General features: G+C 45.4%; 1 protein-coding gene across 5 annotated transcripts in view; it reads right to left on the bottom strand.

Moving 5' to 3' along the window:
- SPRED2 (sprouty related EVH1 domain containing 2) overlaps positions 1 to 19,848 on the bottom strand; it is a 126,719-nt gene extending 106,871 nt beyond the window's left edge. For all 5 annotated transcript variants that reach the window (XM_065527022.2, XM_065527023.2, XM_005575727.5 and 2 more), the window contains exon 1: positions 19,270 to 19,848. Coding sequence is in view for 1 of the 5 variants with exons in the window: in XM_005575727.5 (XP_005575784.1) it covers positions 19,270 to 19,295 (26 nt within the window). In the remaining 4 variants the exon portion in view is untranslated. The remainder of the gene's footprint in view (positions 1 to 19,269) is intronic.
- Between the last annotated feature and the right edge of the window lie 1,293 nt (positions 19,849 to 21,141).

Here is a 21,141-nt window from a genome sequence, read left to right as displayed (position 1 = left end):
TCTATAAACAGTTTATGAATGAGTATAAATTTTCAACAATCAAGAATGAGTACTTGTTGGTAAGAGTTAGTGTGTGTAGTTTTATTGAAAAAGTCACAAAAAACTCTAAGTTGTTAATATTCCCACTCTAGGGATATAGCGTCCCAGAAAACGCTAACAATCCAATTTACACCAACATGCTACTAGTAAAACTACTTAAAGAGAGAAACATTAAGTCTTAAAAAACAAAACAAAACAAAAAGGTGGGGGGGTCAAGCATTTTCAAAGAACAATTTGTTTTTTCACAGGCATGCACTACAACACATACGCATCCTCGAACATGTTTGTTTGAATTAAGTGATTCTTAATTTCATCTGCTAAATGCTGAATTGTCCCTTCTCCAAACAGGGGAAAGGAGGAAGGGCTGCCTTGCTTGGTTTTTACACGTGTGTGAATACTACCTTTTTCACATTATCATCACCTATGATCGGTATAACCTCTGAAGCTCCTATTCTTGCTGCCCTCAAGAACCACGGAGGCTGTGGATGTGAAGTGCTTGCCCAAGGGCCTATCAGTTGTCATGGAGGAGTCTTTCTTCAACCTTGGTCCCCTGAATGGCTGGGATCATCATCCCCACCACCCACAACTAAGACCCAGCTCTGCTGTTTGCTCTACTGCCAGGTAATTCAGACTTCTAGAGCATTCTCAGAGGTTCCAACCCCTTGTCAAGATGCACTGGTACTACAGAAAGTAATGTATATGCTTGGTGAACTGCAGGAACCTTAAGGAGATGCAAGACTTTGGCCATTACTGGAGTAATCGCAAAGTTGATCTTTAAATTTCTGTGAAGGGAGCTTTTGGGGCGGGACAGGGAGAACAGAGTTGCAGAGGGGACTAGGAAGAAATTGACTGGGAGCTAGAAATCTATAAATAAGGATGTAAATAGGAGAGTCAGCTTCTGGGGAGTATGAGCCAGATAGTTGTGTCCAGGATTCCATTTTTCAGGAGGGAATTGTTTCTCTGAGTTCTTATAAAGTCATTAGTTGGCCGGGCATGGTGGCTCAAGCCTGTAATCCCAGCACTTTGGGAGGCCGAGATGGGCGGATCATGAGGTCAGGAGATCGAGACCATCCTGGCTAATACGGTGAAACCCCGTCTCTATTAAAAAATACAAAAAAATAGCCGGGCGAGGTGGCGGGCGCCTGTAGTCCCAGCTACTCGGGAGGCTGAGGCAGGAGAATGGCGTGAACCCGAGAGGAGGAGCTTGCAGTGAGCTGAGATCCGGCCACTGCACTCCAGCCTGGGTGACAGAGCGAGACTCCGTCTCAAAAAAAAAAAAAAATAAAGTCATTAGTTGACTCTGTCCCGTTTAAAAAATTTTTTTTTTTTTGTTTTGGTAGAGAGAGAGTCTTGCTATATTGCTCAGGCTGGTCTTGAACTCCTCTTCTCCTGTCTTGGCCTTCCAGATTGTTGGGATTACAGGCATGAGCCATCACAACTAGCGTAAACAAAATGTTTTAATCATATTAAAATATACATAACATAAAATTTACCACTTTAACCATTTTTATACAATTTAGTGGCATTAAGTACATTCACACTGATATGTAAGATTCTGTCCCATTTTTATGTATGCCCTTCACATTTTCTCCTAAGACATTAAAACAACTTTTGGGCCTTCCCCACATTTGCACGCAGTGCCACACTTTGGGTGACAAGATACAATCTTAAAACCTGGCATCAGTCTTTGTTAGAGACATCTGTTTTAAGTGAATGTATTTTTATTTCTAGGTAAAAGCATATGATTTTATAGCTCTGCTTTCCTTTAAATTTAAGCAAATACCAATCCTATGTTAACAAAGGTTTGTCCAAAAAAAAAAAAATTCAAATACAAGGAATTATTCCTGTTTCCTGTAAAGTAACTGGCCCCCACTCCACCAAAAGGGGGCAACATTTTAAAGCACCTCTATATTTACTGCTTTAACCATTAAAATAGCTAAATTCATATCCTAAAGGCATCTGTGTTATATCACCAAGGAAAATTTCTGAAAACATTAATAGACCTTTTAAAGTTTCAGCCAAACCTTTAAAAATAAAAATAAAAACCAGTTATAATCTTGGACCGCTGTAGGTGATTTTATTTTTATTTTATTTTATTTATTCAAAGAGACTCTTTGGATCAACAATTAGAATTTATTTTTTATTGACTCTTACGATTCTCTTCACATGTAACATCCATTTGGTATATGCCTCCCTGGGAGGTTATCGGTCACCTAATTTGAAATGAGAAAGAACAAAGGGTGAGAGGGAAGGAGCAACATTCCTCTCCTCAGCTCACTAATACGAATGTGTGTCATCTTTTAAATACCACCCAGTATGACAGATAAATCGTGATGAATTAATGGGCAGAAGAGAGAGAGAAGGATCTTTAAAAAGACTAGCTGCTCCCTGGTCAATACTGCCTAGGTTGGCTGCAACCTTCTAGGTTTGATTGGGTGTTGCCCCTTCCAAATCCCGATGAGTTAAAGCATGTTAGAATCTCTTGGATTTTTAAAATATCAACTCAGGAGGATGGGAGGATGGGGGTGACATTCAGATTCAATCGGTCTAGGGATAAGAAAGGTTAAGATGGGAGAGATGAAGAGTGTTGTTTCTCCTTGGTGACATCCCCAAGCAACCTCAGATATGTTCTTCCTTGGGGCCTCTGGTTTTGTTGCTAAACTGTCCTTGTTAAGACAGTTGGGGGGGTGTCTATTTCAGGCTGCATGCCAACCAACACACTGCCCAGGGAGGGGATGGGAAATGAACCACACACATCTAGTTCTCCTGGTCACTGTTGTACTGCTCCATCCTGAACAAGAGAGTGTGGAAGCGTGGGTCTACAGGTAAGCCATTATAACCAAACTCCCCTCACTGTTTAGCCTCACAAGGGATCCTTTATGCTAAGAAGAATGCCCAGCTGATGCGGATTAACAAGAAAAGCAGAGGGGAGGGGGTAGTTGGAAGCCCAAGAGAAGGAAATTTTTTAAAAAATACAAGTTTCCTGTCCTACGCAAGCAGTATGAATCTTGTTATCCCAATGGAAGTCCTTACGGTAAAATCTAGTTTCAAAGCAGGATTGGGAAATGGATCAAGCCTTACCATGGCAAAGCTGGGTGGGTGTCCTCCTAGGCGTCTGTGGGACCTTGGGATCTCTGGATAGTGTGTCTTGGTTTGGGGACTATTTTCATTCTGTCTCAAACCTAGGTTTGTACATGCCCTTGGCCATGATACTTCTTCCTAGCTCTGTGATTCAGTACAGAGGACAAGCCCCACTTTATTTGGAGCTAATCTATGGTGCAGTGGCCTTATAAAAACTTAAGAGTAAAAAGCTACCATAAAAAATGCTGGTTATATGTACAACCAGACAGTCAACAACTCCTTCTCTCTCTTTGCTATAACAGCACCTGTTGGCTTCTAAGTGCACAGAGTTCTCACAATAATGTGCCAAAACCGCCACCCTTCCCATCCTGGCACCCACCTTCCCCCACCCCAGGAGACCTGCATATCAGATATTACTTCCTGCTGTCTATGACCACACCGCCTTGGCAGTTAACATCAAAAGCAAACACATGGGGAGAACAGAAGGCGCTGGAGCAGGGGAGGAAGAACAAGCATAGGTAATGTTTCATAAACATTTTTCTGGTGCCCAGGTGCAAAAACCTTGGAACTTCACATGTATTTCAACTGATCATCTAAGGACCCACCTTCTCTCTCCCAGGATAGTGAGCTGGAGACCCTTCCCTGCCTCCACTCCCAGTGCTCCTGTACCTGGAACACAACATGCAGAAACCAAAGCTTAAGACCCAGACCCCTCCCTACCATGTTCAGGAGAGCTACTACACAAGAACAGCATCTGGGAAGCTCATCTACCTCCAACTCATGCAGGGTGTGACCAAGGCTAGCCATCTGTTCAATGCTGGTGGTTCAACATCTACCTGGGCCACCTTTTTCTCAATTAATTTCCACCATCTTTTTCGTATCTCCTGATGGTTCAATAATTCAAAGTAGTTGTCATGAATGTTTAACACAGTACCCAAAACAGGCCTGGAACCAGATGATATCTCATTGATGTAGCCCAAACTAACTAGCTTTGTGACCCTGAGTTAGTCACTCAGCCTCTCCAGATTGCAAATTAGGTGTGAAAAAGAGGGAGCTGCGCTGGTATTTTCCTAAAATCCTCTCTAGTTCTAAAACGTTATGGTCAGATGGAAACCATTTTACTTAAACGAGAAAGGGCAAAGCATTCACCACTTCGCTGATGAGTGCTGTGAGAAGTAACAATACTGAAACCAAACAAAAACAAAGCTTCACTTGGGTAATTTTAGGCCGTATGTCTAATTTACAAAATAAGTTGGCTAATTTTGTTCTGAATTTCACAGCCCCTTTGACAATCTTCACCAACAACCACCTCTTCAGAACATAGGTTTCTTTCTTTTTTTTTTTTTTTTTTTTGAGACGGAGTCTCGCTCTGTCGCCCAGGCTGGAGTGCAGTGGCCGGATCTCAGCTCACTGCAAGCTCCGCCTCCCGGGTTCATGCCATTCTCCTGCCTCAGCCTCCCGAGTAGCTGGGACTACAGGCGCCCGCCACCTCGCCCGGCTAGTTTTTTGTATTTTTTAGTAGAGACGGGGTTTCACTGTGTTAGCCAGGATGGTCTCGATCTCCTGACCTCGTGATTCACCCGTCTCGGCCTCCCAAAGTGCTGGGATTACAGGCTTGAGCCACCGTACCCGGCCAGAACATAGGTTTCTATATCCATGCTCACTGCATTTAACTAAAGTCAGAGAGAAAAATCCAGCTGAGATCTGTCAGACAGAATTATTAGTGGTCTCCCTGACTCCATACTAGCCTGCACTCTAACTAATCTGTTTGATTCTACCAACATATCACTTCATCGTCTCTTTGTTTCAAAGTCTCAACCAGCTCTGTTCTACTCAAAGAACAAAAGTCCAAATACATACTTTGTCAGCCTGGCTGGTACTCAATATCCTCCCAAATTTAGCCTCAGCTGACATGACCGGCTTTCTCTGAGCTCCCCCAGCATAAACTCAGACATGCAGTGTCCCTATCTGTGGAAGAAACCTTTGGACATGAGATGTCTCCTCTCCACCTTGCTGACCTGTGTCCTCCCCCAAATACTACCATCATGTTTTTCTGAGTCCTCAAAGACTCAAGACTCACCTTGTCGAAAGTGAACTCTCCCCTGGCTGGTGCAGTGACAAGTATTTCTTTTCTCTTTCTTTCTTTTTCTCTCTCTTTCTTTCTCTCTCTTTTTTTTTTTTTTTTTTTTTTTTTTGAGACAGGGTCTCACTCTTTTGCCCAGGCTGGAGTGTACTGGCACAATCTTGGCTCACTGCAACCTCCGTCTCCAGGGTTCAAGTGATTCTCATGTCTCAGCCTCCCAAGTAGCTGGGACTACAGGCGCCTGCCACCACCCCTGGATAAGTTTTTGTATATTTAGTAGAGATAGGATTTCACCATATTGGCCAGGCTGGTCTCGAACTCCTGACCTGAAGTGATCTGCCCGCCTCAGCCTCCCAAAGTGCTGGGATTACAGGTATGATCCACCGCACCCGGCCTTTAATTTCTTATCAATTTTTTTTCTATTTAAAACAAGAATATTATCCTTATAAGAAAAAAGTTTTTGGCTCAAGCCTGTAATCCCAGCACTTTGGGAGGCCGAGACGGGCGGATCACGAGGTCAGGAGATCGAGACCATCCTGGCTGACACCGTGAAACCCCGTTTCTACTTTAAAAATACAAAAAACTAGCCGGGCGAGGTGGCGGGCGCCTGTAGTCCCAGCTACTCGGGAGGCTGAGGCAGGAGAATGGCGTGAACCCGGGAGGCGGAGCTTGCAGTGAGCTGAGATCCGGCCACTGCACTCCAGCCTGGGCGGCAGAGCGAGACTCCGTCTCAAAAAAAAAAAAAAAAAAAAAAAAAAAAAAAAAAAAGTTTTTTTTTTTTTAAATATAAATTCTGCTTGCAACATTTAGAATGAAAAGAGTCCTTCAATATTACTTTATTATTCAATCCCTTTATTTTAGAGATGAGAAAACTGAGTCTAGGGATGCTGACTATCTTGCTCAAGGTCACACAGCAGGTCAGTGGCAGACCTAAGTTTTCTGACTCCCATCCCAGAACTTACTACACTTGGCAACCGGGTACCTATCTTCTTTAGACTTGGTATCCACATTCAAGAGCTTTTAGTGTTGAGTGTATCCTCTTTTCCACTTGTGCACCACACAGACAAGGTATTCACACAAATGCTAACTCCAAGAGTAGAAAGGGGACAGAACTGGAAGACAGAAGATTCACTACCCTAACTCTTCCTCCTTTAATCAGAAGACCCAACTTTATACCTAGTCTCTAGGTTAGACTCACTTGCAATTCCCCCCATCCAACTCCAACTAAACGTCCTCTGCTTTCCTTCAGACCTTCCACTAAATCCACTCTAGAGTACCAAGGCACCCTCTGTGTATTCATCCCTCACCCCCAAAGAGTGCCCACACTTATGTTCTTATATCCAGAATGCGGTTCATAACAATAATTCCCAACTTTCCAAGCACAAGGACTCAAAGGGAAAAAATTCAGGGAGCACTTCCCTTCACAGGGATTATAGTTGTGTGGGGGTTTTTTTTTTTTTTTTAAATTAACTGTTGAGCCAAGAAAAATATATGCCAAACATCCACTGTGAATTCAGTAGTATTTTCATAAGGTTGTATTTTATTATTCTATAAATGTAGCTACATACACTGAAAGACAGTAATACATGTACTTGGGAGACTTACGTATTTGGTTCACAAAAATGCATGGAGTGCATATGGTTTCCCAGACACTTGTTTGGAAACCACTGGGTGGTAGCAACAGTTCAAGACTTGCAGATGAGATATGTAAATGCTGGGGAGAGACCTTAAGTTTTAGTCACCTTCCTCTGAAAGAAAAATATGACAGCCAGGCCAGGTGCCGTGGCTCACACCTGTAATCCCAGCATTTTGGGAGGCTGAGGCGGGCAGATCACTTGAGGTCAGGAGTTCGAGCCCAGCCTGGGCAACATGGTGAAAACCTTTCTCTACTAAAAATACAAAAATTAGCCGGGCGTGGTGGTGCTTGCCTGTAGTCCCAGCTACTTGGGAGGCAGAGGTGGGAGGATCGTTTGAACCTGGGAGGTGGCAGTCGCAGTGAGCCAAGACTGCACCACTGCATTCCAGCCTGGGCAATAGAGCATGACTCTGTCTCAAAAAAAAAAAAAAAAAAAGGAAAAATATGACAACCTAATGAAGATACAACCAGAGGGTCTATGGTTAGTTTCAGATTCCCCATTGTACCCACCTCCGTGTTGGAGTTACTGACAGCACAGGCCTTTGTATTTTTAGTACCTCTTTTGGGGGGAAACAAAGGGGCCTCTCACTTATTTCAGTCCTCTAGTTTATTCTTGTCTTTCCCAGCAAAGCTGCGTCAAGTAGAAAACCCTATTCCAATTCACATTCCAGTCTCTTTCCGATTTCTCACCAGAATTATCTCTAAAGAGTAAGCACTGACAAGTGATGGATAATTTGCATTTTAACCCTATTCAAATTTGGGTAAATGGTTTAATATGCATGCTAATATTCCATCATTATTCCAATTAAGGAAACTATTATGTTAAAGTGTTTAATCAGGAGAATTAGGGAGAACTCCAGACACCTAAAATTAACCTCTAATAGTCTTGACATTCATTTCATTTAAGTGCAATTTGCCAAGCTACAAGCAACTCCCGCTTAAGACTTCTGCTTAGGCACGTGGGGATTCCTGATAAGAACTAAAAGCAATTCATTTCCTAACTACATTGATGTCTAAAAGAATAAACTAAAAGGGCCACAATACAATCAAATTCCCAAGCAGTCACATTCCAAGAGATTTAAACATCATCATCTTGATTCCCAGTAACAACAATGCTCTTTGCATCAGAAACAACACAACCACTTCCTCTTTCTCTGACCTTCTCAGTTTAATTACTTCCTGTGATTTCTTCTAGGGCTGAGCGCCCAAGCTTCCCAGGGCGGCAGCCTTTCCGTGCATACATGACTGATTTGTCTGGAAGGTGCAGAATGCCAGCTGACAGTCAGACATTACACACACAGTTTGGGACTTCACGTTTCTTTTTAAGTGATGGATCTCGTGGGTCTTCTGGCATTCACCAAGAACTCTTTCAGCCATAAGAAAAGAAAAAATTCTTCTAGTACATTTCTATCTAAAATCAAGCTGTACCTCAAAGTTGGAAGTCCTGCCAAGAATGGGGAAGGGCAGGCACCTGATGATACCTCTCAGTGCATGAGCACCACCTTCTTATCAAATGAGCCTCTTCAGCAAACATTCAAAATGCCAAAGATGTGAAGTCATCTTTTTATTAGGGTCTGGACAATGAAGACAAACCATCACAGCCATGGATAAGCCCATGAACCCTCAGTGGCATCATTACTGGGAAGTTTGTTAAGAATGCAGAATCTCAGGATCAGAATCTTCATTTTACCAGATTTCCCCAGGGAATCCCTATGTAAGTTCAGGTTTGAGAAGGACCGCTACAGGATGCTCCCCTCAAAACAGCAAGGCTACAATGCAGGTCCAGGTATTGGACATATTGCTCTCACAAGCTTTCCATCAGGGGTAAGTTGGCTTACTCTTTCCAAAACAAGTATTTGTAGAGTTGCTGTTTATATCTCAGTACAGAAAAGGCCACCTGGATGGGCACTGGCTCCCTACTTCATAGAAGAGCTGAACAGGAATGCGAGGAAGAAATGTCACTGCATAGTTGTGAGGTGTTTACAGGATTCTAAATGAGTTCTAATTTCATTTGCTCAACAGTAATATAAACCAAGCTATTCAGGCAACACATTTTTTAATACGAGAAAACTGAGGCCCTGTGAGAGCTTGTAACCCAGAGTGTTGTTCTACAGATGTTAAGATTTGAAGTCAAAGGACCTGGGTTAAAAATAACAAATCCTGCTGTGTGTGTGACCCCAGGCAAGACAGTGCCCTCTCAGAATCTTTTCCTCACCTGTGGTATGTGGACACTTGACTGTTAGACATATTCCACCCATGTGTGAATGTGTACGTGCCTGTACGTACAACACACACACACACACACTCACACACTCTCTCTCTCACCTTCACTCATTCTTTCTCTCATACCTAAAAACGACTTGAAAAGCTTGCTTGTTCGAAGATTCTGGCAAGGGGCCTGTAGGTCCTTTGTCAATGCTGTGCATGAAGAGTTCCCCTCCCCAAATATGAGAACCCCAACACTTCACATTTCTAGTTTGCAGCTCTAGGAGGAACCCAGCAGGAAGTAGGGGAAGAAAATGGAAAACAACTCTAGTAATCAGTCAGTCAGTCATCAAGAGGGCTGTCCTCCCACCTTAAAGCAGATGAAACTGTCTAGCACCCTAGAATATAAGCGCCCTGAGGGCAGGGACTTCCTGAGCCACAGGTCTGGTATTGTATGGCAGGCTAGGTGCTCTATATTTGCAGTAAGTGAATGGCATGTGGTAGGCATTCAATGGCTAGTGGCTACCTCTCCTCTGGCTGTACTTCCACTCATTTATTTTATCCAATACAATAATTTATACATAATTTTGCAATTGGGGCCTAAGTACATTCTAATTCAAGTTATTCAGATTCATGGTCTACCACACTCCAAATCAACACCTATAATCTAGTATCCCCGATTTTCCTTAGTACAAAAGACATCTTAGAATGGACGGTAGGGTCTTCAAAGGTTTTTTGTTGTTGTTTTTTGTTTTTACAAACAGCAGAGTACTGTTCTGAAATGTGCTCACACACAGATCAATGAGAAGGCAACCATTATTAGGCCTCCAGGGCCAGAGGTGAGCTGTTGAGCCCAGGCACATCATTCTAGCAAGGCAGATTTGCTTTGGGAGTCTGAGTCTGAGCAAAATCAAACTTGACTTAGCCTTTAAGCAAAGGGGAGAAATCTAATAACTATATTAAGACTACAGTCACACATATGCTGCTTTAAAAGATCTATAAAAATGAGTAAAATTACTGGGATGTTGACAAATTAAACCTCTAGTCTAGCGCTACATCTGTATTCCCACTCCATCATCCATTTTATTCCTTGGCTGGAAAAATAAAATGAAACTCCAAACATGGCATTCAAGTGGACAAAACATGTCATAAGCCAAGTGACTCCTAAGAGGATGGTCAGTTCCACCCATCCCCACCAAGCCTACTGACTTTTGTTTTAGAGACAATTTGAATGCTGTTGGTAATAAGATTTCTAGACCACATATCAGGAATGGCACAGGGATAGCAGGGGAGCCAAGGATGCTACTACAGGTAGGTACTCTTACCCTAAGAGAACAGACAAGCTATAAAACTCAGAATCTCAAAAAGCACAGCTAACTGGGATCACTGAGTAAAGGGGCCAATGGTCAGCTGGGCATCATTGATTATCACAGTACAAAAACTACCAGGACAGCATTAGAAAGCCAAAAGAAACAGTCAGTCTTAGAACATGACTTCTAAATCCTAATTATCCTCCCACAAGCTCCCTGAGGAGCCTTGAGCAAGTCATTTCAGCTCTCTAAGGTATAAAGTGAAAATCTCATTTCCTGCCTTGAAAAGTTCATGGATCTCCTCTGCCTTGTAAATTCCGAAAAGAACACCTTATTACATGATGTGGGACAGACCTGGGGTAGATGGATGCCACTGAATCTCAATTTATCAGGTGCTGTGCTAAAATGTTTTACCTAGGCTACCCCATTTACACTTTTGAGATGGAGTTTCGCTCTCGTTGCTCAGGCTGGAGTGCAATGACGCGATCTCTGCTCAGCACTATCTCTGCTCGGTGCAACCTCTACCTCTCAGGTTCAAGCGATTCTCCTGCCCCAGCCTCCCAAGTAGCTGGTATTACAGGCATGTGCCACCATGCCCAGCTAATTTTGTATATTTAGTAGAGATGGGGTTTCTCCATGTTGGTTGGGCTGGTCTCGAACTTCCGACCTCAGGTGGTCCGCCCGCCTCGGCCTCCCAAAGTGATGGGATTACAGGCATGAACCACCATGCCCCGCCCATTTCTACTTTTTAACAGCCTATCAGGTATACAGCATAATGAACTTCACTTACATTAACCCAGGGCTGGTGGCTTAGGATACTTAGCAGGGTCCCTTTGTGGGGGAAGAGGTATGGTCTCACTCCAAAGTCCATGATTCTTCCACTACCATCATGGCAGCCTCTCCTTTAGTAGTTTTGAAAAAGCAACTCAAAGTCTTTTTTGGATATAGGTATCCAAAAAAGATAATTGTTAAATTATCTTTAAATTGTGAAAAATTGTTAAATTTTTATACAAGGTACAATTATTTTTTCAATTACTGAATATTTACTTCAACCAATTGATAAATGTTTACAGAAAGCCTACTATGTGCTCAGCATTCTACCAGGCCATGGGTATGAGGGTTAATAAATTATTCTCACGGGGCATGGTGGTGTATACCTGTGATCCCAGCTACTTGGGAGGCTGAGATGGGTGCACTGCTTGAGCCCAGGAGTTCAAGGCTCCAGTAAGCCATGATTGCACCCCTGCACTCCAACCTGGGCAACACAGCAAGACCCCATCTCTAAAAAAAAAAAAAAAGTAATAAAAGCAAAAAATAAAGCTATTCCCATGCCAGGTGCAGGTGGCTCTAAAAAAAAAAAAAAAAGTAATAAAAATAAAAAATAGAGCTATTCCCATGCCAGGTGCAGGTGGCTCATGCCTATAATCCCAGCACGCTGGAAGGTCGAGACAGGAGGACTGCTTAAGGCTAGGAGTTCAAGGCCATCCTGGGCAACATAACAAGACCTCATCTCTACTAAATATTTAAAAATTAGCCAGGTGTGGTGGCGCATACCTACAATCCCAGCTACTCAGGAGGCCAAGGCAGAAGGATTGCTTTGAATACTCCAGCCTGGACAACACAGCAAGACCTTGTTTCCAAAAAAAAAAAAAAAAAAGCTATTCCTACACCTAGAAAGACAGATGGGCCAAGTTTCTCTGTGCATTCTCAGTTAGTATGTGATGCAAATACAAAATAAACAGTGCGTATCTGAAAGGTCAGTACTGGAGGCCAGAGCCAAAGCAAAGCAACAAGAAAAAGAAACAAAAGGAATAAATAATGAAAATGGAAAGACAAAAATGTCATTACCAGATGAACAAATGAAAGTCAATTAAAAAATGTAACTGATAATTAAGTTTAAGCATTTATAAATGGACCACAGGAAATATATCGAAGAACAAAAACAACCAGATCTAAAAAATCATTATTTCAGGACACAGAGGAGCCAAAACCGTACCTTTTAGAAGCTTCCAATATTTGTCCTAATCTCTTCCATTCCAAGTGTTAAATGCTAAGGGTGAAGTCAAAATCTGTTTCTTTACCTTTACCCTCTAAGTGCAAGTAAACACAGAAAGTTTGTTTTTAAATAAATATTCAACTACCCTTTGAGAGTAGCAGGAAGAACATAAGCACAATTTGATAATATGTGTGCAATATGCCACATGTGAACATAATGTTGATAAAGGTTACCTGAGAAAGGGAAATGGGTAGTTAGGAAACAATTGTTACTTAATTTAGCAAAATCCTATGATCCTGGCCTGACTTTCCTTCCATGACACAGGACATATGTCAAGGTGTAACAATCCTTCATGCCTACCCAGGGCAAGCATATAAAAAAACATATTTTGCTCCACGGGGCACTGGAGCATCAATATAAAATATTTCTTTTTTTTTTTTTTGAGACAGAGTCTTGCTCTGTCGCCCAGGCTGGAGTACAGTGGCGCGATTTCAGCTCACTGCAACCTCTGCCTCCTGGGTTCACGCCATTCTCCTGCCTCAGCCTCCTGAGTAGCTGGGACTACAGGCGCCCGCCACATTTTTTGTATTTTTAGTAGAGACGGGGTTTCACCGTATTAGCCAGGATGGCCTCGATCTTCTGACCTCGTGATCCGCCCGCCTTGGCCTCCCAAAGTGCTGGGATTACAGGTGTGAGCCACCAAGCCCAGCCCAAAATATTTCTTCTACTTCAAAGTCACTAAAAGCCCTAGAAAATACCTTAAAAGCACCATCAATGTTCTAGTCTTAAATAGTAATTTTTAAATATTTCTAAGAGTAAGTTATCAAGTTTATCGATATGACGGAGTCTTTTTTAAAAACTTGGCCTAATTCATCTTAGTAAAAACAAGCCCAAACAAATAATCACATACACCAAAATTTTCTGGTCTGCCTCTATTATAATCTTGTTCAATTTCTGAAAATTTTGCCGTTAGATTGTATTTGTGTTCAGCTGGCAATACAGGAATAATGCCAATATTGGAGTTCATTGGCACAGCTGTATCCACCCTCAAGTGTTAAGACTCCGACAGAACCCTGCAGATATTGCAAATTGTTAATATTGTGACTTCTGCAGAGGTTCTCCTGCAGAGGCACAGAAACAGGCCCTGTCTTATTGTGCTCAAGATTTTCTACTTGTCAGTTCTCACAACAATAATGGAATCAAAGTTGGTTTTGAGTTACCAATGACGACAGATCACTACCACCAGATAGTTCTGCGCGGAATTTCCACAAAATACCAGAGGCTTCATGGTTGAGTTTCTCAGAAGGAGGCTTATGTATACCCTAAGTTAACCAAATACAACATTTGTAATTATTGTATTAGTCAGTAGAGATGAAATAGCACTTTAAAATAATTAAATCCATTATTTTATTCAATAGACATTAAGCAACCACAATGTGCCCAATGGTGTTGGTCCAAAACTAGGCATTTGAGAAGTAACCTTGAATCCAAAAAGCTCATATTCAGATGCAGAATGTAGCTTGGTATAAGCCTAACTTGAAATGATAATTGCCATATAGTGCAGGGAAAAAAATACTACACACAGGCATCAATTTTGACTTGGATTTTGACTTCAACTTGATTTTGACTGGGAGGAGGGGTTGTGGTGGGAAAGTCAAAAAGGACCACCCAAACGCAATGGCTCAGAGATGGCTGGGGGCATAAGCAGAATGTCACCTACTGGAGAAGTGAAGGAAGAAAGAAGAGAATTTCAGAATAAAAGCAAAAGTAAACAAATTGCTAAGGCAAAACAGTTCTGGGTATTGCTACTGATCCACTTTGTATATATTTTACTGGTTAAAAGGACAGGAAAGCAGAGGGGACCAGCTTTAGTCAGAAAGGAGGTTGCACTTGCTAATATTCCCATGGAAACAAACCCAGACCACCACCAGCTGATGGAGCTTAGTCCACTCCAGGTCTACTACTTCACTAGCTGTTCAGCCTTGCACTAGGCACTTAACTTTATACTATGACAGGTCCTAGCTTACAAGCTCCTTAAGGTCTTTCCAGTTTTTTTTGTTTTGTTTTGTCTTGCTTTTAACATTTTTTTTCCTTAAGACAGGGTGTCACTCTGTCGCCCAGGCTAGAGTGCAGTGGCACAATCACAGCTCATAGCAGCCTCGACCTCCTGGCCTGAAGCCATCCTCTCCCCTCAGCCTCCTGAGTAGCTGGGACTACAGGTGTGTGCTACCACACCTGGCTAATTTTTTATTTTTATTTTTTGGTAGAGACAGGGTCTCACTATGTTGCCCAGGCTGGTCTTGAACTCCTGGCCTCAAGCCATCCTCTGGGCCTGGGTCTCCAGAAGTGTGGGGATTTTCTGAGGAATAAATCAATATTCTAATTCTGCACAGACAACTCCATATTTTTAACATTTAAGGGTTCTACTCATGTACAGTAGAAACATACCCCCCTTTTTAAGGCTAACACAAAGAAAATGGATCAATACTCACTGTATCAGTTTAATTTCCACAACTGTTATTTCAGTTAATGTAGATCTAACATTCCAATAATAACCAACTCTGAATCTGCCCTACTCCCACTATCTTTAAGGTATATCACAGAATTCTCAAACCCAAATTTATTTAAATCCATTTTAATTCAGTATGCCCCTCATGCTTCACAGCATTTTCTGGGAAGATAAGTGAAGTGAGAAAAATTATGGCAATGACAGATTGTCACCAATTCAGAAGAATAATGAACAAGCATGATTGGCAGAAAGGCTGCGAGCTCTGAGTCAGAACGACTGAGGCTGGACACCCCCAGCGGTTCACAGTGGTTAGTTAAGAGCACAGAGCACTTCCTGAACCCCGCTACTGGAGTGCTCAATTCCCAGCTCCTTCAGTTACTCATAGCATGACCTTGAGCAAAGGATTTCACCTCTCTGTGCCTCACTTCTCCCAGTATTTAATAGAGATAATAATACTATCTACCTCGCAGGATTTTTAAGAAGACTAAATGAATAAAGTGCTTTTAAAAATGTTTGCTTTCTCAGGCAGCTAACTTGACCTCGGCTTTCTCATCAGTTAAATGGGGTAACACCTTCTTCACAGGGTTATCTGAAAATTAAGCTGAGCTTGAAAGAAATCTATCTCAGTGCCCTGCAGAGCCACACAGGACACCTGTTTTATGCCTAGTCCTGTACTATAAGCTTTACCTAGGCTATCGCATTTAATTCTCAAAGCAGCTCCACAAAATAGGTAGTGTCTATTATCATTTTGTCCACTCCATATAAAACCAACATGACATACTAAAGTAAACTGCCTTAGATCATAAAGTGATAAAAATGGCTAAGCCTTAAGCCTTAAATATATGTTACAAATGCATTTAACTTGGGGTCTTCTATTGGTCTCTGGCTGAATAACCAGTTATAAAAGACATTTTTGCAGACAGTTCAGGCAGAGTGTTAAAGACATCAGGGAATTATTAATTTTGTAAAATGTGATAGTAGTATTGTGGTTTCACAGAACAGTATTTTTATTTCTTGAGAAGTAAGCTCAATTATTCAGGTACAAGAGTCCCAATGTCTGCAATGTCTTTGAAACGCTTCAGCAAAAATACTTATGCCTGTTTTATTAATGGGAAACCTTTCGACGTTAGGAAAAATATGACTGAAAGGGAAGCTGCAAATCCATTCCCAGCAAAGAGTGAGTTACAGAGAAGAGTTCATGAAAGGAACAAAAGAGAAAGCTGAATGGCAGCTCGATGTCTCCAGGGTTAGAGCTTGGTTCAGGAAGGTTTATCTTGTCTGCGAATTTCCAAGCCATTCATAGCCATGATCAAATGCTTTAATTTTTAAAAAACTTCCACTCCTATGCGCAGAGGACGACTTACAATAGTTTGCTGATGCTCTTTACTTCTTAAATTATATTTTTAAAAGTCTGTAGAATTGTAAATTTTAACATGCATTTTTGTGGGGGGGGGAGAACGAAAGACAGAATGGTCAATGTATTTTCTATATGCAAGGTATCTTTTGGGACCATCGTCAACAAGAGCAAAGAGAGTTTCCTGAATTACCATATATTAGAAGAACTTTAAATTGACATGGAAAACAACATTAGAAAACAAAACTGTTTTTAAATTAAGCACAGTTTTACCATTTGCAAGATTCTGATTTACTGCATTCTGATGCTAAATGAAACATATTATCTGGACCATTCCACAAAAGCTTTACTATATGTAGACTATCAAGTCTATTTTACCAAAAGTACAAATACATCTTCCCTAGGTCTCCAGTTTGATGCCACAGTTCTCTTAAGTAACAACCCCTGCCTGGTTCCAAAAGGTATCTGAGAGACCTCAAACATAAAATCATTACAAGAAAAAAATAGAACAAAATTCACCCAGAGTAGGAATCTAGCAAGAACCTAAGCAAATATGGCTACCTTAATCAAACAATAATTTTAGCTCTGGACTTAAAGACAGTGGCAGCAAACAACACCTGAACAACAAAAAAGCAATCACAGCAAGCTCTGTAATTCAGAGAGAGAAACCTTACTGTCACTAACACTTAAAAGGAATTTTTCAGATGCGTCATTACACAGGTACGTTGAACATAATAATAGACGGTAGCTACCATGGCAGTTTACAGCCCACGAAGTCGCTTTCTTCTCAGGCATGTAAAGTCTCGTGCCAAGGTCATCACATTAAAAATAACCCCTATAGCCCATTTCTTCAGTGGCTAAGATGCCAAGGCTTTCTCAGCCTCTAAGTGAAACTAGAACTCCTCAAATATCTATCCTCTCAACTGGACTTGTGACAGCAGTGGAGGCTGCAGCTTCATGCTGAACTTGCTCTGAGAGCCTAAAATGGAACTATTCTTTCCTCGCTGGTGATCCCACTCGAAATCCTTCTGCTTTGGATAGCAGATGGAGAAAGATGCAAGGCTGACAAGCTGCCACAAAAAGGGCCAGGTCAGGCCTGTATTCCCAAGGAGTGGAGCCAAGGTAGAGCGGTCAAACCTCTCCAAGAATCTGCAAGGCCAGAGCACAGCAACCAACCTCACTGCCACTGCTGCTACTCTGTGTGCAGGTACAATCGAGGGCCCATAAAAATACTGATTTATTGGCCACGTTCACAAGGCAGCAAGGCCCAGCAGCATAATCCTTCTCTATATTTCAGCGCTAAAAGCGCAACTTTTTTTTCATTTTACCATTTTAAGATGCTATATACGAAGACAAAGCAAAACGTCTGAAATAGAAACACCAGCAGATGTGGTGGGACATCTGCGACAGGCACACCAGCAGGGATCCTCTCCTGTGACGGGTGTCTGGAAGATCAGGGGTTACTGCAGTCAAAGTTCCCTGGGGACTCACAGGAAGGAAATTGAAATTCCTTTCCCCAAACAGCAGCCCCACTCCCGCCCAGACTGGCAACAGCAGACGCCAAAGGATAAAGGGGGTATATTTAATAAAGTGAGTAGATTTCTTAGAGTAGAGCACAACACTGTCACCTGCTGCAAGAGACAAGCCTCCCTGTCGCCCAGCCCTGAGTCACTTCCCCTCCCAGCACTCTTGAGGCCCAATGCCTGCGGGGGGCAAAAGACCTGGGGCCTCTGGAGCACGCCTCCCGCAGCCCGCACTCCACTGCTAAGACGCGCGCGGGGCCTCCCTCCAGGGCGCGTCCCCGCGGCTGCCAACCGGCTCTTTGAGCCCAAGCCCGCGCCACCACTACCTTGGCTAATGGCAGCACTGAATGAAAGGAACCGATGCAGACTCCGGATTTATGAATGTGCAGGGGAGGAGGGGAGGGATATCATGTGACAATAAAGGAGAGCGTCTTATTCACAAAAAAAAAAAAAAAAAAAAGTGGCTGGTGGCGGGCACAGCCACTGAGCAGCAGCGGCGGCCGCCGCGCGATGACCGCTCGGACCCCAGGCAGAAGACCTGAGGTGTCGGGCCCCGCGGCCCCGCCCCCGTCGCACCCGAAACAGAAAACGCCTCGGACCAGGAAGAGAAAATGCCAAACTGGACCCCTGGACCGCGAGGCAGGAGGCAGCTGCACCTCCGCCCCGGGCTGGCGACAGTCACGGGTCCCGCGCGGGGCTGCCCGGGATCCCTCCGGCGGAGCGCCCCAAGCATTGTTCCCCTCGGGCCTGCGGGCCGGGCACAAGCCCGTGCACGCGCACCCGCGAGGACACACACACACACTCGCCCCCAGAGCGCTGCCCCGCACGCCCCCGCCGCACTCGCCTAGGTCCGCCCCGAGCCGCCTGACCCCGCAGGACGCGTGTGCCGACCACAAGCGCGTGCACAGGCACTCACGCACAGCGGGGCCCCTCGGGCGGCTCCAGCACGCCGGCCCGCGCGGGGACCCTGGCGCACCAGACCCCAGCGCAGCCCGCGCCCGTCCTCCTCTCGCTCCGCCGTGTTTTTTATGAATGAAAATGTGGTATGCAAATGAGAGCGATTCAAGAAAACGAAATGGCGGAGCCTAGGCCCCAGTGGGCTCAGGAGCGGACTGCGGGGCTCGCGGCGCGGCGGGAGTCACAAAGTCACTGTGCAAAAACCCACCGGCCCCGGGAAGCCGGAGTGGGGGTGTCAGGTCTTCCGCTCCAGCCGCCGAGGATTTCGGGGGCGGGGGGGTGCTGTGAGTCCTCGGAGAGGGAGCGGGGACCGCCCGGAGGTCACCCGCACGCCCTTGGCCCCCGGGGCGGCCACCAGCCCGCCGACCCTAGGCGTGCGCCCGCCAGCCCGCAGCAGTTTTTGCCCCCTCCTCACTTCAACAAGCAGGGAAGCCTCGCGTCCCAACCCCGACAGGTCAGCGAGTCGCTGCACCCCACGCCAAGTTCACCCAATAAGCGTCCCCGCCCGCATCCTCAGCCCCGGCCCCCACGCTGCCCCCGCGGGGCACCCTCGTCCCACCCCGCGACCAAACTTACTCGTCCGGGTGTGTTTCTTCGGTCATTTTCTTGTTCACCTAGACGCCTGTCCCGCGGCGGGCAGCTTTGCTCCCTTCATCTTCCTGTCCGCTCGCCCCCCTTCTTCACATCTCCGGAGATCGCCTGATTTGGGGAGGGGGGGCGGCTAGAGATGGGGGCGCCGCAGCAGAAGGGGAAGCAGGGAGCGGGGTGAGGTTTGGGGGAAGGGGTGCAAAGGCAGGCTGCAAGGGGAGTGAACGCCGCAGCGCCGTGGGGAGAGGCGGGCGGAGGCTCCGGGGGCTCGGGAGCGGGCAAAGGGGGCGAGATTTGGGAAGGGGACGGCGGTGGGGGAGAGCAGGAGAAAAACAAGCGCGCCTTGGAGCGGCGGGGACTGCTGCGAGGAGGAGGAGAGCGCCGGCCGCGGGTGGGGGGACTCGGTCCGGGGTCGCCCCCGGGGGGCCGGGCCAATCACGGTTCCGGGGAGCGGTCGGCGGCCGGGGGAGGTGCGCCTGGGAGGCAGTGCAGGGCGCCCCGTCCGAGCCCCATCTCTCGACTCCACCGATTTACTCCATATTGGATTCTCACCGCCGCCAACAGGAGGAGGAAGTAGGGCGGAAGCGATGACGTCTTCCCAGCGGCCAGAGGTGGTGGAGTGCAAAAAGCTTCCTACTTGCGACCGAAAAAAACGGGAGAAAAAAAAAAAAAAACTTTGTCCCGCCTACTGAGCACGCCCGGCTTCCTCTCCCCCTCCCTCCTGGCTTCCACTCCCGGGGGAGCCGCGGAGCCGAGTTGTTTGCTTTCGCCGCGACCGTCTGGCTCCGAATCCTCCTTGATTAGGGCTCCGGGTTTTAGGAAGCCCGAGAGGAGAGAGGAGGCGGGAGCGGAGGACTCTTACACATCTGGCTCCCGTTTTTGCCCCCTCCCTCCTTCCAAACCCCAAGATTATAAATCGGGGGGTTGGGCGGGGGCGGAGATGCGAAACTCAAGGGAGGGGAGGGAGTGAAACAGCTTAAGAGGTGCTCAGGCTCAGAGGAACAACTACCCCCACCGCAGGGTGGGAAGGTAGGGGCGGCGCAGGTGCCAGGGGCTGGCTTCTCTAACCCAACCCAACCAGAAAGGAGAGGGGGTTCGACTTTACCAAGGTTCTGAAAGGCAGAGGCTTTTCCGTTTCACGTGAATCTTGTGATTTTTTTTCCTTTTTTGTCTCAATAGAGGAACGGATTTTTGTTTTGTTTTGAGATGGAGTCTCGCTCTGTCCCCAGCCCAGGCTGGAGTGCAGTGGCGCGATCTAGGCTCACTGCAACCTCCACCTCCTGGGTTCAAGTGATTCTCCTGCCTCAGCCTCCCAAGTAGCTGCGACTACAGGCGCGCGCCACCACGCCCAGCTAATTTTTGTAGTTTTAGTAGAGACGGGGTTTCACCGTGTTGGCCAGGATGGTCTCAATTTCTTGACCTCGTGATTCGCCCGCCTCGGCCTCCCAAAGTGCTGGGATTACAGGCATGGGCCACCGCGCCCGGCCAAGGAACGGATGTTTTTAAGAATCATTACTCGTGCAAAGCCCAGCACAGCCCAGAAACGTTTGCATTTCCGTAGAAATTATGGAAATTCTCGCGTTAAGAGGCAGCCCCGGCCGGGCGCAGTGGCTGACGCCTGTAATCTCAGCACTTTGGGAGGCCGAGGCGGGCAGATCACCTGAGGTTGGGAGTTCGAGACCAGCCTGACCAACATGGTGAAACATCGTCTCTACTAAAAATACAAAATTAGCTGGGCGTGGTGGCGAGTGCCTGTAATCCTAGGTACCCGGGAGGCTGAGGCAGGAGAATCGCTTGAACCCGGGAGGTGAAGGTTGCGGTGAGCCAAGATTGCGCCACTGCACCCCAGCCTGGGCAACA

The sequence above is a fragment of the Macaca fascicularis genome, chromosome 13 (genome assembly GCF_037993035.2).
Source record: "Macaca fascicularis isolate 582-1 chromosome 13, T2T-MFA8v1.1".
Taxonomy (NCBI): domain Eukaryota; kingdom Metazoa; phylum Chordata; class Mammalia; order Primates; family Cercopithecidae; genus Macaca; species Macaca fascicularis.
The sequence above is the reverse complement of the archived record's forward strand: the minus strand, read 5'-3'. Positions and strand labels throughout refer to the sequence as shown.